Raw genomic sequence first — 24,264 nt, forward strand, 5'->3', positions numbered from 1 at the left:
TAAAGCAAATGCTTAATTTCTTCTGTTTGAGTCAGTTTCTGTCTCTCTTCAAACACACATACCTGGTCACACCTTTTCCCTGGCTCAGCCTTCCTAAGGTACAAATTGTATAATTTTATCAGTCTTCCTTTCTGTAATGGAATTCTGTTAATGATCTTTTCTGGAAATGTATGCGATGCCATCTTGCAGGTGGCTTGAACAAAGCTTTAGGCAATCTGCTTGTGTTAGGTAAAATCTCACCCAACCCGAGCAAAGAGGTTATTTAAGATGTTTAAATGTTAATGAGTTAATGGTTGAGGTAAGATCCTAAGTGAGACTCCTTAACCTAGAGCTGTTGCACTTAACCATTGTACTGCAAAAATGTATATAAAACTTTTAAGTTTGTGCCATACAACTCATACTTCCCTGCACCTTCCACAACATTAAGTTTAGAAAAATTAGACCTAACACACACTCCATCCCTCTGCAGAAGACAGCATACTCAGAAGCTCGAGTGTCATTTTCAATGGAGGGCAAGGCCCCTGGAAAGGCAGCAACATTCCACTTTTATGTTTGTGTTTCATGTTGCTACCTGGTTTCCTTTACACAATCCTTACATTGACCAGCCACATCTGCTGACTAACACTCAAACACTAACTCTCCAAACAGTGGTTAAAAATTGCTGCTGTTTTGCATAGTTCTGCCTTCTGCAGCATGTGGGTGGGGATAACCCACGATGGGTGACCTACACCAGCAGAGAAAGACAAAAATGAACTGTCACCAACAGCCAAAGGAATACTGGAAAGGGGGAAAACAGAGAAGCTGAAGTCTAGAGAAATAAGTGCAGAGGAGGAAGATGACTTCCAAAATGAAAGAAAAATGAAATGGAGGGAAGGAAAGGAGACTAACAACCAGAGTTGAGAGAAGCAAGACACAAAAACATTCCCTGTCTTTTTACACAGGCTTTTGGCTAGTATGTAAATATTTAAGCAACATACACATTAATTGCTTGTGAAATTATAATTCTTCCAAAATGATGTATCTCTCATTTCAGATCCTATATTGCAACACCATGGAGAGAACTCTCATATTATTGGCTCCTCTTTGGACAGTCCTGATTCTGAAGGCTCCAAGGATGTTGAAGACTTAGTGAGCTGTCACTAAATATGCCCCATCTATCACAAAACAGCTGTCTAGCTCCCAACACCTACCTGTTCAAAGCATTCTCAGAGAGAGCTTCTTCAATCTGCTTTTGCTGGCCATAGAAGCATGCTGATATCATGCTTTAAAATGGTTACACAGTCCAAGCCCCAGATGTTTGCTTTTTAGCAGGCTGTTTGGGACTGTTACCAGGTTTTTACAGTGAGAAAAGTGGATTTAGATACACAGTGAAGCAACAAGTGTGAGCTTGGACACAGGAAAACTGTTTTTATTGTGTGATGGATTCCTTTTTCAGGTCAATAGCTACCGAAAGCAGAGAGTAGCATTAAAGAGTGTCTATTTTCCAGTTGTATTTAGTAGTATAACACACTACTAGTTCTAAGAGTGTGATCTTGGCAGTTACTAAAAAAATATATATCTGTTGCTGGCAATAGATGTAGCCCTGGAATTACAAGATGAAATTTTAAGCCCTGGAATTAGAAATTTTAAGTCTTCTAATCCTTTCATCACAACAGCCAATTTAGAAGAAAGGTAAATGTGTTAGCCCCTGACAGCCCTTAGGATGCAATAAACTTAACATTGATGCTAGTGCCGACACTCCTTCCACCTCTTGTTCAGAACTATATTACTCTGCTACAAAAGCTAAAGCCACCTCCACACCTGAATTCAGTATCACAGTGGTAGGGGTCAGGCAACAGTGCTGTTTACATTATACCTTTACAAGTGGTCTTAGCAATGACTGTTCCTGTTCACATGTAAAGAAACACTAAGCTGAGCTTAGAGTCTAACTGGGATGGGAAAGATGACAAATCCAGATACAAGGAGATATAGATAGATAGATAGATATATGTAAAAGTTATTTATTGCTGTAATTAGCTTCCTCAGAAGTCAGTTTGTCTGTGGCTTTGTTCATGTGAAAAAATAATTAACAATGGTTGCTTAGGAAGGGAACAGAAATAACTGTATTCAATTTAAAAACAAATGAGAACATATTTGTTTTCTGTAACAGTAGGATGCCTTTATTTATACTGTGGTACAGACATTTGCAGTGCTGCAGTTTTTGTACAGTGTAAAAAATGCAATTTTTCCCCCAAAAGGGAAAAGCTCGTGCCATTCTGAAAAACAAGTGTATAATTGGAATGTTCATTAAGTGCACTAGTAGCTCTCCCCCCACAAAAATGCAGAAATGACATATGGCAATATTTCACCCCACCAGAAGGAAGGACCATTAAGTATACATCTGAAAACTCAAATACCCGTTTGACCCTTAGCTGATGATATCTCCTTTTAGGATCAGTTTGATCCAAATGTTTGTAAGAACATTTCCTGTGGTGGTGGCTTTAGACCATCTTGATGCACATTGAAGTATGTCCTGTAACAGTCATTTACCCACTTCATGGAAGTAGAGATTGGCACATATACATAACATGATAATTGAAAACAAGATGTAGTAAATTAGATTCCTAAATTTGGGCTCTAGGTCTCCTTGTCGATACCAGTAGATCTGAGGAAAGGGAAAAATCCTGCATTAGATTAGCATTGTAAGTAGAAACTGAAGTTTATTAAGGGCCCCTTCAAATGCTGCCATAGTGGTTCAGAAGTTACTTCCCCCAATTTCTCCCTGCCACCCCATGTTTCCACAGTACAGTAAGAAGCCCTAAGTCAATGACCTCCAATTATAGAGAAAGGACATTGCTTTATAGCCACCCTGCAGATGGTACCAGGCTGTGCTAGCATGAGAAACAGCCATGGGAAAGCAGTACCCATGCTTCCAGCAGTAATAGCTGAAGGGGCCCTTAATTGCACTATATGGAGGAAGACTCTCTATGAGAAACAGGGAGGTGTGCCTCTACCTGCCCCAAAGAGGACACAATGTTTTACCATCCTTGCACCTGAAAGATGGTTGTGACTAAGAGGGTTGCATATGCTCATTTTGGCATATGGCTGGTGAGGTCATTTTGGCTGGTGAGGGAAAATCTAGACCAGGGTTTCTTAACCTTGGGCCCCCAGATGTTGTTGGACTGCAGCTCTCAGAATTCCCAGCCACAAAGGCCTTGTCTGGGGATTCTGGGAGTTGTAGTCCAACAACATCTGGGGGCCCAAGGTTAAGAAAACCTGATCTAGACAGTTTGAAGGCCCAGGTTTCCAGAATTCGCCAAGTAGGATTTTTCCTTCTCTATACCTCATCTTAATTCCCTGGCCCTGCCAAACCAAAATCAGATTATGCACACACACTTGTGGGACTAGATAGTTTTCCTTGCTTTTTAAGGATTGCTTCCCTGGGATAACCTCCCTCATGTGACTATGGGCTGAAGACTCACCACTGGGAGGTTCTCTGGTCTAAAGCATTACAATACGGATGGGTTTTCCCTTCTCTTTTTAACCACAGGATGGCATGGTTTATTTGGCAAAGACCAAATAAACCAGCAGCCAAATTAAAGAACTACACAAGCAGGATTTCTCTTTAGAAAGTTTACTAAGAATACCTTGTATTACTTATACATTAAAAACATGAAAATGATCCTCCTGTCCCTAACCTTTAGACATACATATTTGATCTTTCCAGAAATAGGCCCACATTTACCTTTTTGTAACTTAAGTTTCTTTTCCTAAATCTGCAGTATTTGAGTCTGGGGGGCCAGGGTGTCCATTTCCATTCCTGGGAAACTACCATAAGTAGTCATTTTTTTAAGATCACAGAGCAAGGGGAAAGCTTCACACGGGAGTAAAAAAGAGCCAGCCTCCTTAATCAAGAAGTCATCTCACTGTATTTGCTTTTGACCACACCTGCATGCACCCCCCCCCCAATTGTATTATGTTCTGAACTAAAAGTTCCTGGCTTATTCTTTGTAAGCTATATGCAGTCTCCCATGTAGCTTGAGAAAAGGCAACAGTGCAGGTATTCATGAATAATCTTTCAGCCTGGGCTTGTGGCAATGAGAAACATTTTATGTTTCTTATAATGAGTGACTTTTTCAGACAAGCTCCAGAGCATAGACAGGAACCTGGGTTTGAATTTCATGTATTTCAGTAGCAGTGCCTCTCACTATTTGGCATGCATCAATTCACTGCAGCGTCCCTACTATCTCAGTGGGACTCTGTGCACAGGAGAACTTTCCAGTGGGATTTGTCCCTTAATGTTCTGCCTCTCCTATAGATCTTTGCAATATTCTCTCCACAACAAGTAAACATTTGTAGAACTCTGGTTATTCTACCCCAGGGAAGAAGACCGGAAATCCTGTAATTAAGAAGCTACCACTTCCAAGTATTCTAAATTTGAAGCAAATTTTATGCACTCATTAAAATAATGTTTGTTAGCTATGCAGGCTACTAAACATCTTGTGTGTTAAATCCTTCAGAATTCATCTTACTTTCCAGTGTTTTTCTGAGTATTGTTTCTCCCCCAAATTTGAGCAAGAACTGTTCAACAACAAGTCTTAGCACAGGAAGTGTAGCGATACTTACAAGAATGCCAGCCGAAACACTACACAAGGAGATGCAGAAAGCAAAAAATATATTCACCGGTTTTGGAGGTAGTTGAGGAAAGACAAAAGCACTGATTAGAGTGACCTACAGAAAAGAAAGCATGGAAATAGGCATTATTTTCACACAGAAACCATAGATGGAATCTCTTATGTGCTTCAGAAGATTATCTACTTGCAGTGGTAACCAAATGTGGATTCAAGATCATAATGAAGTAAGCCAGACAAACATCATGTAAAGTTTTTACAGATACCTTCACTTCAAGTAGTTGGCTATGATTAAGAGGACCACAATTTTTTAAAGTTCCTCTTAATCTGCTATTATGGATATACCTCCTCCATTTAAATTTAACGTTTTTAACTTTCATAAAACTTCAGTAGCTGCTTTTTTGGAGGCAATTCTTATTCTCCACAGGCAACCATGTGACTGATTATTTAGAAGTCTGGGTTATACCTAAAGTAAAGTAAAATGTGCCCTCAAAAGCTTAACTTTCTGTATTGTGTCAAGGGCCTCTAAACAGAATAAAAGATTTAGTTTGTTTCTGTTCTTTGCTCCGGCCATCAACAGATGGAGAGTCTGGCATGCTGGATGAAAACTGCATGTTGCTAACCTCCATACCATCCAACAACTTTAATAGTTTTCAGGCAAGACCTTCCAACAGCAGGCTGGAGTCAGGATATGTCTGTACTGCAGCTTACCACACATTAAGCCTATGTAATAGTGATGGTTCAAGGATGCAACCCGCATTCAGCCTTTGACCATCTGGCTCATTTTTATGTTTCTCAAAAATCAAATGTATGCCATGTGTTTTGACTGCAGCAGTTTATCCCATGCAAAAAAGAAAGAAAGTGTTTTGGCCAGGCTGTGTTTTCTTTTCTTTTTTCTTTTCTTTTTTTTTTGAGGGGTCTTATTTGGAACGAAGAATCTTAACCAAGAAGGCAGGTGATTTGGACAGCTCATAATGAGCTAAACTGCATTAGCTTAGAAACTTAACTCCTACTTTTAAAAAACCACCAACACCTTTGTATATTTAAACATGTATGCAGGCATATCTAACAACACAATTTTGGCGTTGGCACAACAGCAGGAGTTAGAGACAAATTTGAATTGTTAAAGATGGTACTTAATCAACTAACTTCCTAGACAGAACAAACAACTACAACCAACAAGAAGTTAGAATATCTTCCCAATGAGGAACAGCTGCAGCATTTCATTTAGTGAAAAAGAGGGCTAATCAAGATGTTGGGAAACATAACAGAAACTTGTAAAAGTAGTGTAGACAGATACAAGTATTAGAACTTAGGATCAATGAGGGGCCACAGCTCATGCTAGTTGAAAGGATTTCGGGTAGCAGGAAAGAGTTGCTGCCTGTCAGTGTAGGTGGGCCAGTATAAGGCAGCTTCATACAATCAGAATGTTAGAGTCAGAAGGCATCCTGGGTGCCTCCTCATCCAACTTGCTGCTCCGTGCACCCCCAAAGGGGAGTGCTGGTCCTCATTCGAACCACACCACCCCCTGGTTCAAAGAAGCAGCTCACTGGCCGACTGGGGAGGGGTGTATACTTGTCAAGAGAAATCTGGCTAGGATTTCCCTTGACAAGTAAAGGGGGATTCCCTAGACTAAGAAGGGGGGACACTGAAAGGGGAATCTTTACCTTTAGTTTCCCATCAGTGGGGACAGCAGAGGCAGCCGCAGCAGCAGGAAACTAAAGGTAAATATTCCCTTTTCGCCATGCCCCCGCCCGCATCTAGGGAATTCCCCTTTACTTGTAAAGGGGGGACAAGTATATCCCTTGCACCCCCCTACATCCCTGCTACATGGCTGACCAGCTTCTCTCAAGCCTCTCAGAGAGCCCACCCACCCCCAAATGGCAGACTGTTCCACTGTCAATCAACTCTTACAATGATTTGAAGTTTCTGATCAGGCAGGATATAAATATAATTCAACAATGTTCCTACAACTGGCAGCAGATTCAGGCCTGAAAAGGAATTGCTTCATACAGTGGATCATTAACTTACAGAATTCACTCTGCAACATGTGGTGAAAGTTACTAACTGTTTTAAAGTTAGTAAGTTAAAGAGAAAAATATTTGACAGGCCCATGAAGGATAGGTCTGCAGAGAGCTATCACCCACAATAGCCAAATGGAATTTTCATATACTACAGAGGCAGTGTGGCTCAGAATATCAGATGCTGGGATGAAGCCATTACCTTTCTGCCCTCCCTGTGTGTGCCCAGAAATTATAGAGCTGGCTGCTATTGAAACCACAATACTCAACTAGGTGGAAATTGGCCTCACTGGCAAAGCAATCCTAATAAGCCGTGATAGTCAAGATTTGGCTTTTGGCATAAGCTAGTTGGACAAAGTTGAATACTTACTATCAGCAGCAAGGATGTTACACTGCCAACAGCTAAATTGATTACTCTATCCTGAAAGCAAGGGGAAAAACACTATTACATTTAGCCTTAATATTCTGCTATTTCTAACAGATACAGCAAGCAGAAATGCGCTGGCATCCGGTAAGAAGTATGCTGGATGGCAAACATTACATTCAGCACACAGTTTTTATCTAAGATTTTAGTCTACATGTACTTGATAGACAAACAACAGAAGTGATTTATAAACAGAGGACTGGTTCACACCTACTTGCTTGTCACTTGATGACTGCTATGGTAAGTGATGGCATGCACTTGTGAACAAGTCATCACTGATCAAAAGCCACAGACAGAAGTTGCATATCACCTGATACTGCCTTAAGTTCAGTGTTTTTCAGTTAAGGCAGTTCTCACATACAGCTGTCAATTCCTGAGCAACTGTATGTACATGCATATTTGACTGAGCCCTTCCTTAAAGTCACATCCTGTTAACAAATTACCATCTCCAGCAGATCGTCAAGCCAAATAACTCTAGTAATCAAACCCGCTACTGCTTTTCACTCCAGCAGAACAGACACAAGTATCTGTTCTGACCAGCGAACCTTCTTAAGTGGTTACTTTTTTTGTTTGTCCAATTAGCAGGCAGCCAGGTCCACTAGGGTCACGAGTACACTTGTGAGGATTTGAATCCCAGTTAGGTTTCAAGCAAGTACTACAGTGCAGTCCCTTAAAGCCCTGCGACAAACTACCACCAATCTAAGATGCCAGTTAGTTTGCAGAGTTCACATCCCAAATTGTGCATCTCCATTTGCATTTCAAGCAGCCAAACCTCTTCAGTAGGGCCACTAAGTGTTTGCACTGCTTCTTCCCTCTCCCTCACAATAGTCTCTGCACATCCCATTACTTTCAGTAGTCAAGCAATGGTGACTGTTGGCCATTTCTTAAGGAGAATGTTGTAGAACTGGAAAAGGTGCAGACAGATGATGATCAGGCCAAGATGATCGGGCCTGGAGCGCTTTCCTCATGAGGGAAGGCTACAGAATCTGGGGCTTTTTAGTTTGGAAGACAGACTACTACAGGGAGACATGAGAGGTGTAAAACTATGCATGGAGGAGAGAGAGAAATTTCTCTCACACAATACTAGAACCAGGGGGTTATCTAACGAAACTGGTGGCCAGGAAATTTTGGACTGACAAAAGGAAGTACTTTTTCACACAGTGCATAATCAGTAATCCAAAAACCTTTGGTGTAAAATGGGTTAAGCTACTTTGCATTTTACTCATGCCCTAAAAGGATCAGAGATGCATCAGACAGAAAATCATCAGGGGCATCTCTAGGAAGTGATTAAGGAACTGCACCTGCTAAATGTCTGCCTGGATGTATCCCTCCCCAGCCCAATGTCCAGCTGAAAGAGTAAGCCGAAGTGTGGGTGCATGGAGACTCGTTTTTAAACCCATATCATATACCAGACCGTACAAAGTCCTTACAACTGATATGGGGTGGAAGTTAAGATAGGCACCTTGACTTGCAGTTTCCATTCTTTAAAGGCATGAGGGGAAATGTAGAGCATCTTAACACTCCTCTTAAACCAAAGGGGTTTTTGATTACTGAATTTCCTGGCATTTTTAGAAGGAAAATATTATTAGACACTATAGGGTAGAGCTTACACAAACCACAAAGTAAAACTTCCTGATGCTGAACTCCAAAAACTTTATAAAACCTTTGACTAAGATGAAGTCACACTCCCCCACCCCCAATTGCCTGAAAACACACAATTAAATGGAATTAGTCAATTCAGTGATGTGATGTAGCCACTCACACTCACCAGCACAGACACACCCACCCAAAAAACCCTCACCTACTCCATCACGCTCCACGTCTTGGCACCCAGCATTCTCTGCCGGCTGCCCCACCCTCAGGGCTCAGATGGCCTTCACGGAGCCTGCTCAGTTAATTTTAGATCCTGCTCAAGTTGAATCAGCAAGATCCCACTCTGAACCCATGTGTAGACACAGTGTCTTACTGCCTCTCAGAACAAAACTGATTCTGCACACAAATGAAAAAAAATTAGAGAGAACATAGCACCAGAGCCCGGGGGGCGGGAGTGGTGGCAGCAGGGTCAGGACAACGAGTCAGCTGCCATGTTTATTGTGGGCGGCAATGTAACCTCAAACTTGCTATTGCACAGACTGCTTGCACTAAAAAAAATCCATTTTTCTGCCTCTTAAAATCCAACTTTGTGGATCAATTGTAAAATTAATTGGGTCCCAGGGGGATATACAAAATACACTTTTCTGGCATGCAGTCTAAAGGCTAAAACTATGCAAATAGACAAAATCATTTAAATAGCACTTTCTCAGTGCGAAAAAATGTCACCAACCCTTTAAAACCCCTGTTCAAAAGAGAAAAAACTTTAAACTGCTCTATCCAAGCCATTTCCCAATGGATCTTCACCAAATTTGCAGGGGAGGTGTCTCGTCACCTACTGAATGTCTGCCTGCTGATTGCCAGACAGATAAGACAAATGGTTTTGATTTTATAAGCAATAGAAAGTTTAGGTTTTATAATGGTGAGATGCTGAAAACACGCTCCAGCTTAACTATACTAGCTATTGTGCCAGTATAGTCTATGTAATTCTCTGCCATGGGATGTGGTGATGGCCACCAGCCTAGATGACTTTAAAAAGGGACTTAAGACTTCATGGAGGACAGATCTATCAATGGCTACAGGCCACCTACAGCCTTAGAGGTAAGATGTCTCTAAATACCAGCTGCAGGGGAGCAACAGCAGGAGAGAGGGCATGCCCTCAGCTCTTGCCCGTGGGCTACCCAGAGGCTTCTGGTGGGCCACTGCGTGAAACAGCATGCTGGACTAGATAGGCCTTGGGCCTGATCCAACAGGGTTGTTCTTATGAATAGGCAGCAGCCCACTGAATAGTAATTCAGAGCATGGGGTTGGCCTTTATCATGTACAAATAAACTATGGATCTAGGAGCTTCCATTGTCATTTTTAAAAAACATCTTTTTCTGAATCACAGATTTTACACTTGTGTAAGATTTGGGGGCGAAATCAAAAAGTGGCTGATTTCAGATAAGAAGCTTTAGCAGCTACCTAGTCTGGGTAAAGGTCCTCTAGTGAAGTCTAAGCAATGTAAATCCTCATCTTGTCCAACTCAGAAGTAGATCCCACCACTTCCAGCACTTACAATAAGAATGAACTGGGTTGCAAGCATGATCTCATTTATATAAAGTGTGCCTCATCATTCCCTTTACATTTCACCAGGTGAGAAGAGGGACACTTTAGTACTTGTAAAAACACATCTATCTTCACACCAAGGATGACTACCTGAGTTCAAAATTCCATTTATTATGCACTGAATTAATTTGCTCTACAACAGCCTGCCCTGCACTGACTTGTGCATTTGCTCTTACAAGTTTGCAGATTCAGTAGAAAACTGGAGTTCTACAATATGCTATAAACTCCTTAAAAGCAACCTCACAAGCAGCAGTGGGTGAAGTCAGGTTGTGCACTTGGTGTAGTTTGTGCTCATACAACTTTATCCATGTGGGGGGAAGAGGGAACATCTTGGCAGGGCAGTGACTGTGTTTGGGCTTCTGCCCCACCTCTTTCTCCAGGTGTGTGCCATCTACCCTCAGCCTCTGTGGCTTTAAAGCTGGGGCTGGGCCAGGGACTGAGGAAGGGAAGAGGGAACATCTTGGCAGGGCAGTGACTGTGTTTGGGCTTCTGCCCCACCTCTTTCTCCAGGTGTGTGCCATCTACCCTCAGCCTCTGTGGCTTTAAAGCTGGGGCTGGGCCAGGGACTGAGGAAGGGAAGAGGGAACATCTTGGCAGGGCAGTGACTGTGTTTGGGCTTCTGCCCCACCTCTTTCTCCAGGTGTGTGCCATCTACCCTCAGCCTCTGTGGCTTTAAAGCTGGGGCTGGGCCAGGGGCGTGAGCCAAAGGGCGAGAGCACAAGGGCTCTCGTCCTTGTGGCTCTCAGCCGTGGGGCGAGCTGCCTGGAGCCCTGAAGACCTTTTCCTCCTGCCTTGACGATCCATCTTCCACCAAGCAAGAAGTCAGCAGGGACTGTATGAGTCTGGTCTTGGTTTTAAATTAAGCCAAGTAGCCGTGGTGGAATAGTCTGGGGAGATGTGTCTGGGAGAGCAAAAAAGTGGGTCTGGAGTGGGGGCGGCAATATCACGGGTAGCGGGCAGAGGGAGGTATGGCGGTGGGAGTTGGGCAGGCCGTTACAGGGGAAAACGGTCCAGGCAATTGAGGCCTGTTCCTTTTTCCAGCCCTTCCCCCAACCCTCTGACCCTAGGGAGCTCTGTGAACACTCCTTCGAGGATTAGGGTGCTGCTGCTAAATGCCAGGTCAGTTAACGCAAAAACATCTCTCATCCACGATTTGATTGTGGATGAGCGTGCTGACCTGGTATGCGTGACGGAGACCTGGTTGGATGCGCTGGGCGGGGTTGGTCTCTCTCAGCTTTGTCCTCCAGGTTTCCAGATCGTGCAGCAGCCCCGCCTTGAGGGTCGGGGAGGAGGCGTTGCGGTCATCTTTCGAGAGACCCTCCCCGTTTCCAGGTGCCCGGTCAGGCAATCTCAGAATTTCGAGTGTTTGTCCTTGAGGGTGGGCCTCCAAGATAGGCTGGGGATTCTGCTGGTGTACCGACCACCCCGCTGCACTTCAGTCTCCCTACCTGAGCTGGCGGGGGTGGTCTCGGAGGTGGCCTTGGGTTCCCCCAGGCTTATTGTCTTGGGGGACTTCAATGTCCACGCTGAGGTCCCCTTAGTGGGTGCGGCTCAGGATTTCATGGCCTCCATGGCAACCATGGGCCTGTCTCAGTTGGTATCGGGCCCTACCCACGTGGCGGGACACACTCTGGATCTGGTTTTTGCCGATCGGGAAATAAATGATCTGGAGGTGGGGGAATTTGAGATCACTCCCTTGTCATGGACAGATCATCACCTGGTGGGGTTTAGTTTGACTGCTCCGTCTGCCCTCTGCAGGGGTGGTGGGCCGATTAAGATGGTCCGCCCCCGGAGGCTTATGGATCCGCTTGGATTTCAGACAGCCCTCGGGGAGTTTCCAGTGTCCAGAGCTGGTGACCCTGTCGAGGCCTTGGTTGATCTCTGGAATGGAGAGATGGCCAGGGCTGTTGACACGGTTGCCCCCAAGCGCCCTCTCCGGCTTGGTGGAACCCGTTCTGCTCCTTGGTTTTCCTCGGAGCTTAGGGCGATGAAGCAACTCGGACGACGGCTGGAGCGACGCTGGAGGAAGAGTCGTCACGAATCCGATCGAACACGGGCTAGAGCCCATTTTAGGGACTATGCCGTGGCGGTGGGGGCGGCGAAGAAATGTTTTTTCTCCGCCTCCATTGCATCTGCTCAGTGCAGGCAAACAGAGCTGTTTTGTGTGGTGAAAACATTGCTCCACACATCCCCCCGGACAATGGGGGAGGAGTCATCTACGGCTCTTTGTGATCGGTTTGCCTGTTGCTTTGCAGATAAAGTCGCTTGCATCCGTGCTGACCTGGACTCCAGAGTTTTGGCAGTTCTGGCAGACGTGCCTCTGGTACCATCTGGTCCCGTTGTGTTGGATTCTTTTCGGTTGGTGCGGCCTGAGGATGTGGACAAGATCCTGGGCAGTGTGCGGGCGACTTCGTGCGCTCTTGACCCTTGCCCTTCATGGCTAATAAAAGCTGCCAGGGAGGGGACAGGTAGATGGCTGGAGGTGATCATTAATGCTTCGTTAAGGGAGGGCAGGATGCCATCGTGCCTCAAGGAGGCGGTGGTAAGACCTCTATTAAAAAAGCCCTCCCTTGATCCCTCCAACCTGGACAACTATAGACCTGTGTCTAACCTCCCCTTTCTGGGCAAGGTGATAGAGCGTGTGGTGGCGTCCCAGCTGCAGAGGGTCTTGGATGATACGGATTATCTGGACCCTTTTCAATCTGGCTTCCGCCCCGGGTATGGGACTGAGACTGCCTTGGTCGCTCTAGTGGATGACCTACGCCGGGAACTAGACAGGGGGAGTGCGTCCCTGTTGGTTCTGCTGGACCTCTCGGCGGCGTTCGATACCATCGAGCATGGTATCCTTCTGGGCCGCCTCTCGAGTATGGGAATCGGAGGCACTGCGTTGCAGTGGTTCCGGTCCTTTCTTGAGGGGAGGGTTCAGAAGGTGGTGCTGGGGGACTACTGCTCGGCCCCATGGCCGTTGGCCTGTGGGGTCCCGCAAGGATCGGTCTTGTCCCCCATGCTGTTTAACATCTACATGAAGCCGCTGGGAGAGGTCATCCGGAGATTTGGACTGAGTTGTCAGCAATATGCGGATGACACTCAGCTCTATCTCTCCTTGTCATCTGATCCTAGGGAGGCGGTGGATGTCCTGAATCGGGGGTTGGAGGCCGTGATGGGTTGGATGTGGGCTAACAAACTGAAACTGAATCCGGATAAGACGGAGGTACTGTTGGTCAGTAGGAGAGCCAATCGGGATGAGGAGATTTTACCGGTTCTGGATGGGGTTGCACTCCCCTTGAAGGAGCAAGTACGCAGCTTGGGGGAACTACTGGACCCGGCTCTGCTTTTGGAGGCTCAGGTGGAGGCGGTGGCCAGGGGTGCCTTTGCACGGCTTCGGCTGGTGCGCCAGCTGCGTCCCTTTCTCGAGAAGGCAGATCTGGCCACGGTTACCCACGCCTTAGTCACGTCGCGGCTGGATTACTGTAACGCGCTCTACGTGGGGCTGCCCTTGAAGAATATCCGGAAACTGCAGCTAGTGCAAAACGCGGCAGCGAGGGTTTTATCCAGAGCTGCCCGTTGGGAACATATCACCCCCATTTTGAAAGAGCTGCACTGGCTGCCGGTTCATTTCCGGGTCCAATTCAAGGTGCTGGTTTTGACCTTTAAAGCCCTAAACGGTTTGGGCCCAGGGTATTTGAGGGACCGCCTGCTCCCAAGGGTTGCTGCCCGCTGGACGAGGACATCTGAGGGGGCCCTGCTCTGGGTGCCGACAATGAGGGAGGCCCGGTTGTCGTGCACTCGGGACAGGGCCTTCTCTGTTTCTGCCCCCAGACTCTGGAATGCTCTCCCAGTGGCCATTCGTTCCTCGGACTCCATCGTGGCTTTTAGAAAGCTTTTAAAGACTTGGCTTTTTACCCAGGCTTTTACATGATTGTTTTCTACTGCGGCTTCTCTGTGTTTCTATTTGTTGTATTTGTTGTGTTGTTTTTATGCCTGTTTGTATATGTTTTTGTACTTTTAACATGATGTTTTAATTGTTTTTATTGTATGTTTTTAACTTTTGTAAACCGCCTTGGGGTTATCTTTTTAATGAAAGGCGGTATATAAATGCAAAAATAAATAAATAAATAAATAAATGTGCAAGCACGAGACACAAAATGCACCTGCCCTCTCCCCCTCAGGTTTCACTTTTAAGAACTGGGGTGGAAGAGATGGTAACAATAGCAACTTGCATTGCCATTTAAGAGATGCTCTTCCTAAAGGCAAAAAAGAGTTATTTTTCAGGAATGGGTACCGGGGAAAGTTGGGATTGTCCCTAGTAAATAGGAACAACTGTAGTGTTTGCTGTCCGCACGCTTTATCTTGGAACAGGATATTTATTTATTTTTATTTTATTAGAAACATTTAATATACCGCCCACTCTGCAGACTCCGGGCGGTGCACAAAAACATGCAAAACAAGACAACATTAAAAATTACATTCTAAAATAAAAAGCTAAAGTAACTAACAAAAAAGAAATAAGTAAACTACAGGGCAAAAGCCTGCTGAAAAAGAAAAGTCTTCAATAGAGATTTGAAAATCAGTAAGGAAGGGGCTAAACAAATCTGAAGGGGAAGAGAGTTCCAAAGAAGTGGGGCAGCAACCGAAAAGGCCCTTTCATTGGGTCCTAGCACCCGGATTGATTGATTGATTGATTGTTGAATTTATATACCGCCTTTCATTAAAAACAATCTCAAGGCGGCTTACAAAAGTCAAACCAAATTTAAAATCTATAAAATACAAGCATAAAAACTATACATGGGTATAGCACACGGATACTACCAAGACCTGCTTTTTGCCTCCCCAAATGTTCTGCTGGTTCCAGACTTCTTTCCCCAGTCAGTGACAAACCCTGAAACCAAAGTATTTTAAACCTTCTACAGAGAGCTCGGCAGAGGGAAAACATATACCAGGAAGTGTGTTAAATAGCAGCCTGCATATTAAGTTAGTGAGGGAATTAGCAATAGTAAGCTTTAGAGGAAAACAAGCTAGATAATGCAAATAAGACACAAGCTGGCCTGCCCAGCTGTAATCGGGCCCAGAATGGGATTAGGATCAGTTGTCATAGCATTAAATGAGATCTGGCAGCCTTCCATTGAGAATTAGCTCTAACTATACTTTCTTTGCCCTTCTGCAGCCATTCTATGCACAGCCCCAGCCCGACACCTGAAGAAAAAGTGGTCTATGGGTTGAAGATGGCTCCTTCTCTTACAATTAAATACAGCAAGAATGACAATATTGTATGTAGCAGAGGCCAGAACTCAAAACAGCTATCAGGAATCTGTCCACTAGCAACTTTTCATACACTTCAACTGTAAGCATCAGTGATGTTGCCCTAAATGTATCAACTGAGAACTGTGGCAATGGTGGAGGCACAGTGAGTGAGGAAGAGCACAAGCTGTTTACAAGTTATCAACATGCATTTCATATCAGAAACGACAGAAAGCAACTTGTATACCACTTTGGAGAAGTACAAGGGAGGCTTTCATTAGAACCCTGAGGCTTGACTGTAGTGCAGTCAATAGTGCTGAGTAGCACAGGCGGCAGCTACACAGAACTCAGCAGCACATCTTAAAGCAGGCCTGCTCAGCTTTGGCCCTCCTGCAGATGTTGGCCTACAAATCCCATCATCCCCATCTACTGACCACTGTAGCTGGAGATTATGGGAGTTGTAGTCTAAACTCAGCTGGGAGGCAAAGTTGAGCAGACCTAAAGCAAAGCATTACTTTAGGTCACGTCTTACTTTAGATGTGACATGTGGTAAGCCTGATAGGAATGTTTGCAGGGCTTCAAACTGCACATGTCAAGATACCTTTTTCATGCCTAGGAAGGATCATGCCACAAAAATAAAACAATTCACATTCAAGGTGCCAGATAACTCATTTTCAGAGTTCTGTTCAGACTAGCCAGCAGTTGCCACAGAAGGGCCTGAAGAAGCTGGGACTGATAGGAACATAGGAAACTGCCATATACTGAGTCAGACCACTGGTCCATCTAGCTCAGTATTGTCTTCACAGACTGGCAGCAGCTTCTCCAAGGTTGCAGGCAGGAATCTCTCTCAGCCCTATCTTGGAGAAGCCAGGGAGGGAACCTGAAACCTTCTGCTCTTCCCAGAGCAGCTCCATCCCCTGAGGGGAATATCTTACAGTGCTCACACATCAAGTCTCCCATTCATATGCAACCAGGGCAGACCCTGCTTACCTACAGGGACAAGCCATGCTTGCTTGCTACCACAAGAACTGCTCTCCTCTCCTTAATGAGGTGTTGACTGATGTTGCACTTGTATCCCAAAGGTGCTTACAACAAGGGGCACCATCCCGCCAGCATGGCAATTTGCTACAGTAATTGAGCAAATCATATTGACTGTGTGCACACAGCGCCCCCCCCTCTGGAGGGCACAGGTGCTAAAATAGCAGCTCCATACCAACGCCACCTGGCTGCACTTCCCCGTTTCAGACCAAATGCCGTTCTTCCTCAGGATAATGCAGTCCTCTGTCCAGCTCACTGGTTCAGACACACTATTGTTAAATATGCATTTGTTCTGCACATCGGGTCATTAGCATATGTGGTGCTTTACTGAGTAATAAGCAAGGGATAGCTTCCTGCCTCAAAGAGCTTACAGTCTCGGTTTAGACCAGGGCAGAGAAAGAGGCTTAAAATGGGCCTGTGTGCTAGGTATGCATGCTAGAGGCAAAAAATCTGTTTGCTTTCCCCATCTGCAAACACAGACGAGTGAGGGGAAGTTGCCCGGTTTGCTAGCATAGCTGAAATCTTTATAAGAAAGCCACTACAACAAAAGTTCAATTCACTACTGCTTCTCTTTTTTATTGCAGAATGGCTCACAATCTAAAAGAAATGTAAGATAAGACACCAGCAACAGTCACTGGAGGTACTGTGCTGGGGGTGGATAGGGCCAGTTACTCTCCGCCTGCGAAATAAAGAGAATCACCATGTTAAAAAGGTGCCTCTTTGCCCAGTTAGCAGGTATTGTATTCTTGGTTCCAGTTTCTGTGGGTATTGCCAAAATGTGACCTTCCCCAAAAACCTGAAATGGCACCTGTTTGAACACGGTCCCCATCGCACCAACAGAAGGCTGCCTGCCTCTTGCTAACTCATCCATTCCAAGCAAGGGAATGGTCTCTCCTGCAGGAAGATCAAGATGAATAGTTTCAGAACTCCTATGGTTCTCCTATAGTTTCACCACTCCAAGTGGTGCTTGCAAGTATGAACTCTGGCTCTTACAGAAAGCCTAAGCCAGGTCTGCCAGCTTAGACTCATGGCCCACCAAGCCAAACACAATCCTCAGAAATATTTAGCAGCTCACTAGGGGCTTGGCAATGCTCTCGTTTCTTTAAAGACAGGGGTAAGGGTGGGGAGCAGTGTTCCTTCTAAGGTATGCACATGTTCACATGCACACAAGGGGTTTTGTTAAAAAGTCTGCTCAGTTTATTTTAGATACTGCTTAGATTTAATCAGGAAGGTCTCACTCTGAATGCATGTGTGCGCACACTGTCGTGATTCCACACAGAGATGAAGAAAATTGGAACACTAGTAGGGTGCTGACATGCACCTGGCAGGGCACACTACAGGGAAGGTGGGCAGAGTCTGGTTTGGAGTGTCAAGAGGTACACCATCCGGATTGCTACCTACCCACCCTGGAAAAGGAAACAAGCTGGATCATAAAATACACAAAGCAAGCAGAGCCACGAGTTAACACAGATCTGAGAAGGAAGACTGCATTAGCCAACAAGCAGCCTAATGCAGTGAAGCATGTGCACAAGTGGAGGTCTCAGAGACCATGAAGATACAACAAAGTCTTTGCCTATGTGCCAAGATAGTTTGGGGGCAAGTCACAGAAGCAGAGGAAAATTTTGTCTGCTATTTGCATCACGACATTTTGTGATCTCTTCAAACGTGCATTAGCTCCACCCAGCACAATCATTCTGCTTTGCACATCTATCATATTTATATACATCTCTAGGCAGTGTATACAATCCAAATTACAATATAAAAATAAAAAACCCAAACACTTTCACAGAATAAAAACAATTAAAGACAACTCACAAAATGAAATAATTAAGGTAATTCTCACAGGATAAACACAGTACATTTGGATACAAACAAGCCTCGAAGACCAGAACAAAAACACGAGTTGATGAAGTTTCAAGCGATGCACATCTGAGGTGGATACTCGAAGAAGTGCAAAGATGGTACGTTAGACATTTTGAATCTATATTTGGCTTGATGGAGTTTTTGAAGGCTGGGGAATTTTATGCCCCCTTCCAGTCCAGCAACTATTCACCATTGATTGGGTCACCGCAATGACTCATATCCTAGCTTCACACATCCTCATCCAGAGAAGGTTGAACAAGGCAACACAACAGATGGCATGTGCATACTGGCATCATGCGGAGATACTTGGGCCAAGTGCCACCCCAGCAAGAAGCTGCATGGGGTGGTGGAGAGCAGGTAAAGGACCTGCTCTCCTCTTTCTTAAAGCTCCCCTGGGCCGCGTCCAAGTGTTTGAATTGCACTTTGGGCACATCCCAACTTTTAACCAGTGGTGTAAGTCAGCGGAGTGGTGGCCCATGGTCCGCCCATGAGACATTACACGCAAAGGGGCTGGGGCCCAGGCTCTGTAGAGCCCATGCAAGCCCTCCAGAGCTAATTTCCAGGCAGCACTTGCTGCTAGATCGCAGCAATTTATTTCCCTTCCCTTGATGCCCCATCCTCTCCCTTGCTGGAGGAAGATGAAGAAGTGGCACATGTACAGCAAAATATCCTGTGCCTAAGCCATAGACAGCAAAAGCTTAATAGGAGGGATCCACCACACAGAAGTGCAACCAAAGAAAACAATCAATATATGTTGGGAAGCTTGAACACCAGTGGTCTGGGATGAGGACTTGAGTTATCACTATGCTCTGTCCCTGTGCAGTTTTTGTAACTGTTAAGATCAGAACCAATTCTGATCCAGTGCCTGAAGGATATATTGGCCAGCCTGTCTACTTCTCAGAAGCTTCCACAACTGTTCTCACTCTACTCAACTCCCAATCAGCCACTGAAACTGTCTTCAAAGAGCAATACTCTCTGAAATATTAACAAGATTGGAATCTCTGGAGTCACTCAGATGCAAGCAAGTGTGGTCCTCAGAGTCACAGAGAGAAGAAGAGGAGAATCAACATAGAAGTGCACATAGTGTTTCCAACCATACATTTGCAAAAGAAATTTGGTATTTGCATTATTTATTGTAAATTGCTTTGGTCTATGCAAAAAGCAATGTATTCATTTAAACAAACTGCACAAGTTAGATGAAAATTATACAAAATTCACTTAAAGACATGCCACTAGTGTGCCAAGCCCCCCCCCCCCACACACACACACACTACAAAGTTAGCTATCGTTGATTTTTATTTATTATTATTATTATTTTTTGGCCCCTGTTACTGCAGGCCTATCTACTCAACCTTTTAACAGATGCCTAACTTTGACAGATGTCCTGTCAAATTCGAGCCAGGTGCTTGCATCCCAGTCACCTATCTTGCTGCTTAAGACCCCACAACTCCTCTGTATACCAAGGGACCACATTTAAAGCAGGCCGGAAGGGACGATTAGGATCGATCGTGTCTACTGCCCTGGTGAGCTCCTTATTCCAGGTTCCCACTAGAACATCGACAGGATACTGGCAGCACCAGCACTGAAACACTCCAAGGCTTTTTGGAATCCTACTGGATCCAGCAGCCTTCTCGGGTGGACATTCTTAAGAGGTCCACCACCCCTGCAGGGTTGGGTTATGACCGTGAAACCAAACTTAACCAGGTGGTGGTCTATCCACAACAATGGGGAAACCACAGGATCCCCCACCCACAGAACACCCCCATGATCCGAACAAAAGACCAAATGGAGTGTGTGACCTGCAACCTGAGTTGGTCCTGAAACTAACTGGGATAGGCCCATAGTTGTCATGGCCACTATAAACTCCTGAGCCGCAGCAGACAAGTCAGCCTTGAAGTGGATATTCAAGCCCACAGAACTAGTAGTGGATGACTCCAACACCAACTCTGAGACCAACTCCTTCTGTCAGTTAGGGAGTCAGTTAGGCAGCAGGGTAGACAGTCGATGAGAATCCCTAATCTAGTCCTAGTTCCCAGCCTCAAAAATACACACTCAATATACGTCACCTGTCTCACAGGGCCCTGGTAAGGGAGATGGTATTCTTATGGACCACAGCCACTCTGTCCCAAGCCTACTTCCCCTAGTCTGCTCCATAACAGAGTAGCCTAGTGGGAGATGCTGGGCCCAAACTGGGCCACTAGCCTCCCCCATCCAGGTCTCAGTTATACAAGCCAGTTCAGCTCCCTGATTTTGGTCTTATTCTGAACCAACCTGGCATTGCAGAGGAACATGGCCAGGTTCTGTGGGTAATTGGAACTGCTCTCCGAAGCCTAAGAACTGACAGCGTAGCCAGAACTGGAAACTGTTACTAAATTACTAGTTTCCCTTCCCCTGTAACAGCCAGCTGCTCTGCCAATGGCAATTCTTCTGTTCCCCACCACAACAGTAATAGCTGCCCTAGAGCTGCCAGATGCATCCCCCGTACCACCCTTCCCAAAATGCCTGGCACAACCCACTAGAGGGAGGGCTAACCAACTTTAGCCCAGACCTCCAACCCCATCTTAATATAGCCTCCATCCCAGACCTCAGTCCCACACCGAATGCCTGGCACCAAAGGCCGGCCCCCTTTAGCAGCCAGCTACCTACCGCCAATGCTCCCTCCAGCCTTATAAGTAACCCAAAACAGAGTCACCCCTCTTACAGGCAGCTCCAAGCTTGGGCAGATGAAAATTAGTGCCCACTGGAAATTTCCAGGTGGAAATTGTCAGGCACTCAAGAATAAAAGTAGCAAGCAGCAGAACAGCGGCTAAGCAGAGCTGATCTTCAGCTGTCCATGCTGGCATGGAAGAGGTGGGGAGGCTGTGGTATATTCCCAGGCCAAGGCCAAGGCAAACAGGCTGACAAAATCCAAGCCCACGTATCTTCTCCCCCCACTTACCTTTTAGTCTATTTTAATAGACTAAAATTGGAAGGAACAAGGTAACATTTATTTATTTTAAAATATTTATGCCCCCAACTCTCTAGTACACTAATGCTCGGGGAGGCTCACAACAATAAAATAGATACTATGTAAAATGAAAAAAAAATAGCCAAATTAAGTAAACAAGTTTAAAGACCAGGCTAAAACCACAATCATAAGTTTCAAATTAAAAGTTATTTTAAAAGCTAACGAATGAGAACTATAACAACTAAAGAACTATAACAACTAAAGAACCTACCAGTTATAACCAAAGATGGAACATTAAAAAGCCTCTTTTAAAAGATGTGGTTTTAGTTGTTTTTTAAAAAACCAATGAGTGAGGGACCATGACAAAGCTCTTCAAGGTGGGTGTTCTAAAGCCAAGGGGCCAGAACTGAAAAGGCCCTGTCTCTAGTCCCTGCCAACCGGATCCATTAGTGGCGGGGCCATGAGCAGGGCCCGATATGATGAGTGGGCAAATGCAGTCCAACGGGTACCCTGGCCCCAAGCCACGTAGAGCTTTACATGAAACCATAGCATACTGCTAGATGCATGGTTGGATTATAGAGTATAGAAATCTATAGCAATCCTATATAATAAAACCCTGGCATATGTGTCCGTGTCTTCCCTGGCGTGTGCGCCCGTGTCTCCCTCGGCCGTTCTGGGCATGCGTGGTGCGCATGCTCAGAAGAGCCTAGGGAGACACAGGCGCCGGTGCCGGCCGCCATGTTGGCTGGTTGATCAGCCCGGCCACGTGAAGGCTGGAGGCGGCAGCTGTGGGACCAGGCGGGCTGCGGGGAGGGCAGAGGCAGCGGCAGGACCGGCCCTGCCATGGGGAAAGCCGAGGCAGTGGCTGCGGGTCCGGCCCGGACGCGGGAAGGGAAGCAGCGGCGGTGGTGAAAACCTCTCAAGCATTGAATCGTTGTCCTGAACACTATTACAGTAGCCTATAAGTAGGCACCATCTCTCCAGAAATATGTCTTGTCCCCTTCCAGTGCTTTTTAATAATACATTAAAGGATGTTCGCTTTTATAACTGTTGTCCTACCCATCATGGAAATACAACAAGTCCACCAATGTTTCAAATCCTTCTTTATCACCAGCCAGAATTGACTACGGTTATATTCACTTATTTTACTATTTTGCACCCAGATACCTAAATATAGAAGTTAAAAAATGGGAACAATGACATATACAGACCATGCCCCAGTAGCCTTTATCTGGAAATTATGCGATGAGAAAGAACAGCAGTGGAGATTAAATACTCATTTATTACAGGATCAGGAGATTGTGGAATAGATCAAGATATTAATAGAATTCTTTAGGCTTAACTGCCAAAGGGGAGTAAAACCTGGAAATATACGGGATGTTTTTAAAAGCTTAAGAGGAATTTTTATTGGAAAAAGAAAAGATTTAAATAATATCCAAGGAAGAAAAATTTAATTGAACAAACAAACAAACAGGAAATGGAACATTTGAAAAATGCAAAGACTCACCACCTAGAGAGTTATGTATCAGGCAGTATAAAAATTTGATCATAAATAAAGACCAGAGGTTTGGGTTAAACTAAATGCATTAAGAGCACAGGTGGAAGTGTTGCGAACAAAAGCATTAGAGAATGCTCATAGTTTTGCTTGACAAATTTTTGAGCAAAGCAATAAGCCCAGTAAAGTTTGGGCTAGAATGATTGTTGCAGAACAAAACAAAATTAAAACCTGTAACAAACTCTAAAGAGCTACGGTACTTCAGAAGTATATAATTTTGTATAATATGTAACTGTTGATCATCCAACTAAAGCTTCAGTTAAATTCTTTATGAAGAAATTAGCGATATTCAAGATCTCACAGGATAAAGTGAATAAGATAGAGAGCCTCATTACGATGCAGGAATGGAAACAAAAAAATACCTGAAAAAACAAGCCCACTGGTAGAATTTTATAAGAATCTGAGGTATTAGCACAGCCATACTGTCAAACAATGAATGTGTGAAAAGTGAGGAAAGATGGACGTGAAGAGTTCCATATGGTTTGTGTACTGTAAAATTAATGACTTGTCAGAATATGAAAAGTAAAAAAGACCCCTGGGTACCAATAGTCCAACCAGTGGAAATGGAGGAAGTGAATGTCATGGCCCCACATCACCCAAGTATTTTGAGATGTGTATGTGGGTCTAAATATATCAAACTCCTCATCTATCTTGTAGTTTTTCTTTGTAATTACTTATGAATTTTTTGGTGTGTAGAGTTTGGATTACCATGATTGTTAGGAATTGTGTTCCCTCTACCATGGATTCCCAGATGTTGTTGACTACAACTCCCAAAATCCCCAAGCAAAAGCCGTTATAGCTAGGGATTCTGGGAGTTGTAGTCAACATCTGGGAATCCCTGGTAGAGGGAACACTGGTTGGGAATGGGAAGGGAGGGAAATTTTGATGTACCTGCTGATGTATCTATGTGATATCTGTATAGAGTAAATCAGTGTATTGTAAAATGCTGCTATTTTTAATAAAATAATGCTATCTTGGGCCTCCTTTTGGAGGCCAATTTCCTAATTTGAGAACCAGAGCTCGAAATCAGCGGTTATCACGTTTTTTGCTCCAACCAACAGTTTAGGAACATAGGAAACTGCCATATACTGAGTCAGACCATTGGTCTATCTAGCTCAGTATTGTCTTCATAGACTGGCAGCAGCTTCATTTTCGGTTTGATGACCAATTTTATTTCCAAATCAAGGGTGTTGCTATGGGTAGTTCTGTAGCCCGCAGTGTGGCCAATTTGTTCATGTCCTCTTTGGAAGATGCATTCATTTGGAATGAGACAACTAATCAATTTTTTTTCTGAGATTTTTATGTATGAGCGTTTCATTGATGACATCTTAATCATATTTACTGATGCCACACTGTTTCAGTCGTTTTTG

At 44.7% G+C, this 24,264-nt stretch overlaps 2 protein-coding genes across 17 annotated transcripts in view; one reads left to right on the top strand and one right to left on the bottom strand.

Annotated features, from left to right (window-relative positions):
* The window catches only part of DMTF1 (cyclin D binding myb like transcription factor 1), a 90,592-nt gene that overhangs the window by 64,691 nt on the left and 1,637 nt on the right, over positions 1–24,264 (top strand). For 7 of the 11 annotated variants that reach the window (XM_053253786.1, XM_053253792.1, XM_053253793.1 and 4 more), the window contains 2 exons: positions 1,034–1,128; positions 15,418–17,264. In XM_053253786.1, coding sequence (XP_053109761.1) covers positions 1,034–1,128; positions 15,418–15,450 — 128 coding nt within the window. In that variant the 3' untranslated portion in view covers positions 15,451–17,264. Of the gene's footprint in view, positions 1–1,033; positions 5,487–15,417; positions 17,265–24,264 lie in introns of those variants that run through there. The other 4 variants (XM_053253787.1, XM_053253788.1, XM_053253791.1 and 1 more) reach the window with 4 other exon arrangements.
* TMEM243 (transmembrane protein 243) overlaps positions 2,133–24,264 on the bottom strand; it is a 45,780-nt gene continuing 23,648 nt past the window's right edge. For 5 of the 6 annotated variants that reach the window (XM_053253799.1, XM_053253804.1, XM_053253798.1 and 2 more), the window contains 3 exons: positions 7,002–7,052; positions 4,606–4,710; positions 2,133–2,644 (listed from right to left, as the gene is read on the bottom strand). In XM_053253799.1, the coding sequence (XP_053109774.1) occupies positions 2,522–2,644; positions 4,606–4,710; positions 7,002–7,052 (279 nt within the window). In that variant the 3' untranslated portion in view covers positions 2,133–2,521. The remainder of the gene's footprint in view (positions 2,645–4,605; positions 4,711–7,001; positions 7,053–24,264) is intronic. The other variant, XM_053253805.1, reaches the window with a different exon arrangement.

The sequence above is a fragment of the Hemicordylus capensis genome, chromosome 5 (genome assembly GCF_027244095.1).
Source record: "Hemicordylus capensis ecotype Gifberg chromosome 5, rHemCap1.1.pri, whole genome shotgun sequence".
In the NCBI taxonomy this organism is placed as follows: Eukaryota; Metazoa; Chordata; class Lepidosauria; order Squamata; family Cordylidae; genus Hemicordylus; species Hemicordylus capensis.